Below are 7039 nucleotides of genomic sequence, written 5' to 3'. Positions count from 1 at the left end.
CGACTGCTCTGAACAGAAAACTTATTTTTCTGGCTGCTCTTAGCTTTACAAATGTAGGGGTTGGTCTCTGGGCATGTTCCGAATGTGTCAGGCCAGCCGATGACCTTGCCATACACACAGATTCCCATTTCCTTTGTTCTTCCCAAAAGGGCCTGTGCCGTGACTGGTCTTTTCCTGGGTACCTTAAATCTTGAATATACTAGGACATCGCTTGTAGCATCTGACAGAAGGACTTTTACTTATTTTTTTAAGTTTTTTTTTTTTTCTTCTTTTGACTATTATTTGACTATTATTTATATTTGGCTGCACTGGGGCTTTGTTGCTATGCAGAGACTTTCCCTAGTTGCAGCAAGTGGGGGTTACTCTTTGTTGCCGTGTGTGGGCTTCTCATTGCTTCTTGTTGCAGAACATGGGCTCTAGGGCACCTGGGCTTCAGTAGTTGTGGCACACAGATTTAGGTGCTCCTCAGCACATGATCTTCCTGGACCAGGGTTTGAACCATGTCCCCTGCGTTGACAGGCAGATTCCTAACCATGGCACCACCAGGGAAGCCCCAGAAGGCCTTTCAGAGGGTTGGTCCGTTGCATGCAGGGAGGAAGCAGATCACAGAGGTGCCTCTCTCACACTGAGAACCTACCTTGAATGTGGGCCAAGCCACCATAAACCAAGGCTCTGCCCCGGTGCTGCTGCACATCACAGGATGATTCTGTGGATAAAGTGGTTGCCCAACTCAGGACACACACACTCAGGGTCAAGTTGGAACCCTCATCAGAGGCTTACCTGTGCTTCTAGCCTGTCACTGCTATGGGTGTGTGGCAGGCAGAGGCTGGCTGCCTCTTGAAGGCCCACTGATGAGAGAGGACAGGTGCTGGAGGCTGCCTGGCAGTCGGTCATGTACTAACAGACTGAATTTCCACGTGGAAATACTGGTGCCAGAGCCGAATGAAGCCCTGGCCCCACACCTGCTACTTATGGGGTTTGAGGCTTGTGCTATGAAGAGTCCAGGCAGTGGACCACGTCAGAGATGGGGCTGGAGGGCTTACTATACACTTTGCAGGGGACAGCTGCTCTCTGGTATGAATTTCCTGGTAGGTAAGAAGGTTGGAGGTCAAAGAGAAGTGTCTTGGGAAGGTCCTTTGTGTGCTTTGGCAATGATCAGAAGATGCCCCAGGTCCCACTCTTCCCATAATCACTGCACTTGTAGGCTCTTCTGCCTGTGGACCCTCTAGTGCTGGACCCTGTGATGGGAGAGAGGTATGGAGCTGGAAGCTGATCCTTTGGAGGGCAGAAAAGGACTTCTGCTTTATTAGTAGGAAGGTGTCTGTCTGTGATTGTTTGTAAGCCTCTACTGAGAACTGTTTCTCTCCAGCCTTTGCCCATTTGCAATTCTCCAAATTCTTGTTCTCATCGCTTTTCAGGAGAATGGAAGATGTCATCTTTCCTCTCAACCAGTTTCCTTCCTTCGTCTGAGTAGGCGACAGGAGAACAATCTATGGCTCCTGCATCATTCACAAAGGGAGAATTTGGTTCATTGGTTGTCAAGAACACTAGTTTTAGCAGCAAGGGTAGAAAAAGGTCAAGAATTGGATTCTATTCAGTTGTCTTTCCAGGATCACTTTTCCTTTGATTCAAAGCTGCATCTATGTTTCTCAGGTTCCCTTTCTCTAGAAGCCTCTATCCAAGTCAGACAGGAGTGGAAAATTCTTAACTGCCTTAAAGGCCAGATGGTTCTCTATCCACTTCCCCTCCTGAACTCTATTACTTTCACCTGAAGGAATTTTCATAGGATCCTTGCTTCCCAGTGAGAAAATCCAGGAACCAGGGACTAAAGCTCCAAGGGACTGAGTTAAACTCAGGCTTCGGAGCAGGATGGGGGGAGAAGCAGGGTAACAGAAAAGAAAGCAACCTTCTTTCTGCAGCAGGATCCCCCCAACCCAACCTCCTCTGCCCGGACTGGCCCCTTTGGGAACCTGGAACCTATGAGAAAAAGAAAACTGCTGGGAAAGGGAGAGAGAGGAGCCAAGGGTGTCTGTCCTCAAATCCCTGTCTTTCATTCTTCAGAAAGATAAACTTTAATGAAGGGTAAATGAGGGCGGGAAAAGCCCTCAAAGTACAGGTCAGAGAAGACGAGAGACGCCAGGACCTCCCTCGCATTCCTCCCGGGGGCACTTTTGGAGCACGGAGAAGGTGGAACCGGCCTGCGCACCCTGCAACCAATCAGAAAGGTGCCTCGCAGTCCCCGGCGACCCTTAACGCTTAATAGTTGGTGTAGTGGTAAGAGGCGGGATGGTGAGAGCACGAGCTCCACCAACCAATCGCGGAGCTCCCTGGGAGGGACGGGCGGTGCCTTTGGAAACTGGAGGCGGGGCTGTTTCCTTGGCAACGATCCTAGCCCTCCCAGAGCGGGGGAAGGGTGGAGATTAGAAGCAGCGAGGTGCGGGGGGCGGGGGGGACCAGGAGGAGTGAGGGCGGGAGCGCCCGTATAGGGGAGTGGACTTCGAAGAGGGGCGTCCCGGACTCAGGTGCCTCGATGAGCCTAAGTCAGGGGTGAGGGTAGCGGGAGGTCTGTCCAGGCTCCCGAGACGCGGCCAGAACTGACCCCAAGGCCCGGGAGGGGAGAGGAGCTAGACACCGCCCCCGCTGGCGCCGGGAAGCGTCGCTCCTTCTCGCTGACCTTGGTCTCTCTTGTTGCCTCGCCCTTGGCCACAGGCACTGACGGACGCAGGGCCCTGGAGACGGACAGATAGGCCCTCGGGCGGACGGAGACCTACGACATAGGCACATAAACTGCCCCAGCCTCTCCCGCGGGCTCCAGGGTGCCCAGTCTTCCCCCTACCTCGACGCCGGGGCCATCCTGCCCAGGGTTAATGCCAACGAGTTTCCACCTCCAGCCGCTCCTAGAGAGGCCGCGAAGCTAGCCGGCGGGGGAAACTGGCCGCGGACGGACACTTCCTGTGCGGAGGGGAGGGGGTCGGCCAGCCGCAGCCCAGCCGGGGGCTGGGAGGCCAGACGACGGGGTCTCGGGTGGGGAGCGGTATCGGGGGGCAGCAAGGCGAGTCGTGAAGCCCTTCACCTCCGAGGCCACGACGCTTGGGGGCCTGCGAGGACCCCAGGGCAAGCCGAGACCTTGTGGGTGGGGGCGGGGCCGCGGGTAGGGGAGGGGCCCGGCGGGCCGGAGAGGCCCAGGGTCAAGACGTCCGGCCTCAGGGGCCGGGGCTGGACAGCCGGGTCTCCTGGCCGGCGCTGAGCGGGCGGGCGGCGAGGGCTCGGGTCTTGGGGCACTCAGACCGAGTCGCAGGATCGTCCACCATCGCCCCCGCCGCCGCACTGGGAGTCGGCGGGGATGGAACGGGAGGCGTCGCCGTGGGGCCTCGAGCCCCGAGATATGCAAAGTCCTGATGAAATGGGGAGCCCTGAAGGGTCCCTCAAAGGTGAGGGAGGGAGCGCCCCTCCGAGAAGTGTGCCTGGGAGCGGGAGAGGGGGCTGTGGTGGGTGGGAGGGGAAGAAAGCAGGGGGCTTGGACACCTGGGACTTGGAGGAGGCGGGGTTGGGGACCTGGTGGCCTGGGTTTGCTGAGGGGGAGGTGGGAATTTCAGCACTTGCCCAAGGGCCAGCGACCCTGATTGAGGAGGAGGGAAAGGTTTGTGTCAATTAACGATGGGACCCAGTAACCTTCCAGGTCCCACACAATCTGGGTTTTTTGTAATTCTCTGATCCTGCAGGCAACATGAGTGAGAATGAGGAAGAGGAAATTTCTCAGCAAGAAGGCACTGGGGACTATGAGGTCGAAGAGATATCTTTTGGGCTTGAACCCCAGAGCCCTGGTTTTGGGCCACAAAGCCCAGAGTTTGAACCCCAAAGCCCCAGGTTTGAGCCTGAAAGCCCAGGTTTTGAGTCCCGAAGCCCTGGGTTTGTGCCCCCAAGCCCTGAATTTGCACCCAGAAGCCCTGAATCAGATTCTCAGAGCCCTGATTTTGAACCTCAGAGCCCTAGGTATGAGCCCCAAAGCCCTGGGTATGAACCCAAGAGCCCTGGGTATGAACCCCGGAGCCCTGGGTATGAACCCAAGAGCCCTGGGTATGAACCCCGGAGCCCTGGATATGAATCTCAGAGTCCCAGGTATGAACCCCAGAGCCCAGGGTATGAACCCCAGAATCCGGAGTTCAAAACCCAAAGCCCCGAGTTTGAAGCTGAAAGTTCCAAATTCCAGGAAGGTGCAGAAATTCTTCTGAATCCTGAGGAAAAGAATCCCTTGAGCATCCCCTTGGGAGTCCACCCCTTGGACGCCTTCACCCAGGGGTTTGGGGAACAGCCTTCAGGGGGCATGCCCCTAGGGCCCCCATTTGAGATGCCCACGGGGGCCCTGCTGGCTCCACCCCAGTTTGAGATGCTCCAGAATCCCCTGGGCCTGACGGGGACCCTTCGTGGTCCAGGCCGCCGGGGTGGCCGGGCCAGGGGTGGGCAGGGCCCAAGGCCCAACATCTGCGGCATCTGTGGGAAGAGCTTCGGGCGGGGCTCCACCCTCATCCAGCACCAGCGCATCCACACGGGTGAAAAACCCTATAAATGTGAGGTCTGTAGCAAGGCCTTCTCCCAGAGCTCTGACCTCATCAAACACCAGCGCACCCACACGGGCGAGCGGCCCTACAAGTGTCCCCGTTGCGGCAAGGCCTTCGCTGACAGCTCTTACCTGCTTCGCCACCAGCGCACCCACTCTGGTCAGAAGCCCTACAAGTGCCCACACTGCGGCAAGGCCTTCGGCGACAGCTCCTACCTCCTGCGGCACCAGCGCACTCACAGCCACGAGCGGCCCTACAGCTGCCCCGAGTGTGGCAAGTGCTACAGCCAGAACTCCTCCCTGCGTAGTCACCAGAGGGTGCACACTGGGCAGAGGCCCTTCAGCTGTGGCATCTGCGGCAAGAGCTTCTCCCAGCGCTCGGCACTTATCCCCCATGCCCGCAGCCATGCCCGCGAGAAGCCCTTTAAGTGCCCCGAGTGCGGCAAGCGCTTTGGCCAGAGCTCGGTGCTCGCCATCCACGCCCGCACCCACCTGCCAGGCCGCACCTACAGCTGTCCCGACTGCGGCAAGACCTTCAATCGCTCCTCCACGCTGATTCAGCACCAGCGCTCGCACACGGGCGAGCGGCCCTACAGGTGCGCCGTGTGTGGCAAGGGCTTTTGCCGCTCCTCCACGCTGCTGCAGCATCACCGGGTCCACAGTGGGGAGCGGCCCTACAAGTGCGATGACTGTGGGAAGGCCTTCTCTCAGAGCTCCGACCTCATCCGCCACCAGCGGACCCACGCAGCCGGCCGGCGCTGACCCGGGGCCCCGTCGGGGTTGGGGAGCTGGTAGGCAGAAAAGAAGGGGACAGGGAGCTAGAGCAACTTTGCGAGAGAATAGTGGAGACGGGAGGAGGAAAGAGATTCTAGGAGGTGAGGGGGCCAGGGTGGAGGAAGTGACATGCCCTGGAGAGTTGTGGTAAATGGGCTATGAAGAGGGGTTGGAGGGAGGCCAAGCTGGCAGCCGGAGGCTCTGGGAGAGATCGAGAAAGAGGTCAGTGGAGAGCTGGCCTCAGCAGCAGCATGCCCCTTGGTGGAAGCCTGGCTTGGCAAAGTGCTAGATGGGGGTGGGGGGGGGGGGGGGTCGGGTTACTTAATTAGATCGGGTAGCTTAGACTGGTAGCTACTGAGACCCTCATTGAATCAGGAAGGGGTGAGGGGAGGGGTGGGGCCCAAAGTGGGGCCTGGCTTCTGAGCGCAAACCCCAGCCTCTCTTGTCTTCCTCAGGCTTTGGAGCCCCTGAATTTGAGTTCAATAAATACCTTTATGTGGTAAAAGAGACTTGTCCTTAAATTTTGTGTGTGGATAGTTCCCTGGGCATTGAGAGACGCTGGGTCATAATGGCAGCCAACGAAGCCATAAGGCCTTGTCTGGGAAGTGCTCTTAGATTCAGCGTTTTACCGGAATCCTATAATCCGAGGCACAGGAGACATGACTTGCCCATATCTGCTCAAGTTCACGTCCTGTGCTTTGAATCCTGCACAAATGCGAAAGGGATTCACGGTCGGTGTGAGAAAAACTCAACTTTGTTCACAAACACGGAGGGTCTGTCCTTGGGCCAGAAAATAGACCCTGATTCTCATATCCAGGCCCAGAGCCTGCATTCCAGCATTCCTAGGCTCCCAGCACCCAGCTGGGCCATCCCCTCCCCCTCCCAGCTGGAGCCTCAAGCCACCCTTCTGTACACACTAGTGTGTCAATTACAGGGAGTGTCTCCAGTTCCAACCCCACCCACAAGGGAACATACTGGATCCAGTATGAAGGTTAGACAGCTTCAGGCTTCAAGACCCTCCCACCAGGCTGGTCCTTTTTAGGACCACCTTGTTACCACCCCACCTTTCTCCTACTTTCCTTTCCTGAGTCTCAGCCCTCCCAACACTCGACTTCTCAGGAAATGATGGGGAGTTGGTGCCATCAGTCTGGGGGATTCTGGAGTGTGGCCAGTCATGACCTTAGCTGAGGAGGCCAGGCTGCCCCTCAGGGAATTACCCAGCTGCCGGACACATCTGAGATGAGCACCTACTGAGGGCTGGGCAGTGCCCTGTGAAGGAGACATTCAGAACATGCCTGCCTGGCACCAGCTGCCCCCAGCAGCTCAGCCTCACAGGCGGGTGGGGAGTCATTGCTCCATGAGACCTCTAGGGCCCCAGGACCCTGACATCACCCTCGGCCTCACACCCATCCTCATAGCCGCCTTAGAACTTGTCAAAAGCAAATAACTTCTCTAAGCACATTTCAGTCCAACCTCTTGGGATCTATAAACTCTGGAAAGGGCCCCCAGACACGTAGTTCAGTACAGTTTGGTGTGTTTAGTGGTTTTCAAAGTTTAGATGATTTTGGATACAGAACATTACTTTTCAAGTGAAATCTCAGTTTTTTAAAGACCTTTGTAAAATGTATGCACATTTCTGTACAGACACACTACTACACACAATTTCAGATAGTAAAATACTCCAGTTCTCACATCTAATATAATTCA

General features: G+C 56.6%; 1 protein-coding gene across 1 annotated transcript; it reads left to right on the top strand.

Moving 5' to 3' along the window:
* ZNF768 (zinc finger protein 768) lies at positions 3076–5837 on the top strand. The gene is made up of 2 exons (XM_018040251.1): positions 3076–3431; positions 3723–5837. The coding sequence occupies exons 1-2, from the start codon at positions 3344–3346 to the stop codon at positions 5318–5320; spliced, it is 1686 nt and encodes a 561-aa protein (XP_017895740.1). The 5' UTR covers positions 3076–3343; the 3' UTR covers positions 5321–5837.

Source organism: Capra hircus, chromosome 25, assembly GCF_001704415.2.
Source record: "Capra hircus breed San Clemente chromosome 25, ASM170441v1, whole genome shotgun sequence".
Taxonomy (NCBI): Eukaryota; Metazoa; Chordata; class Mammalia; order Artiodactyla; family Bovidae; genus Capra; species Capra hircus.
Note: the sequence above shows the minus strand (reverse complement) of the source record. Positions and strands in the feature narration are given on the sequence as shown.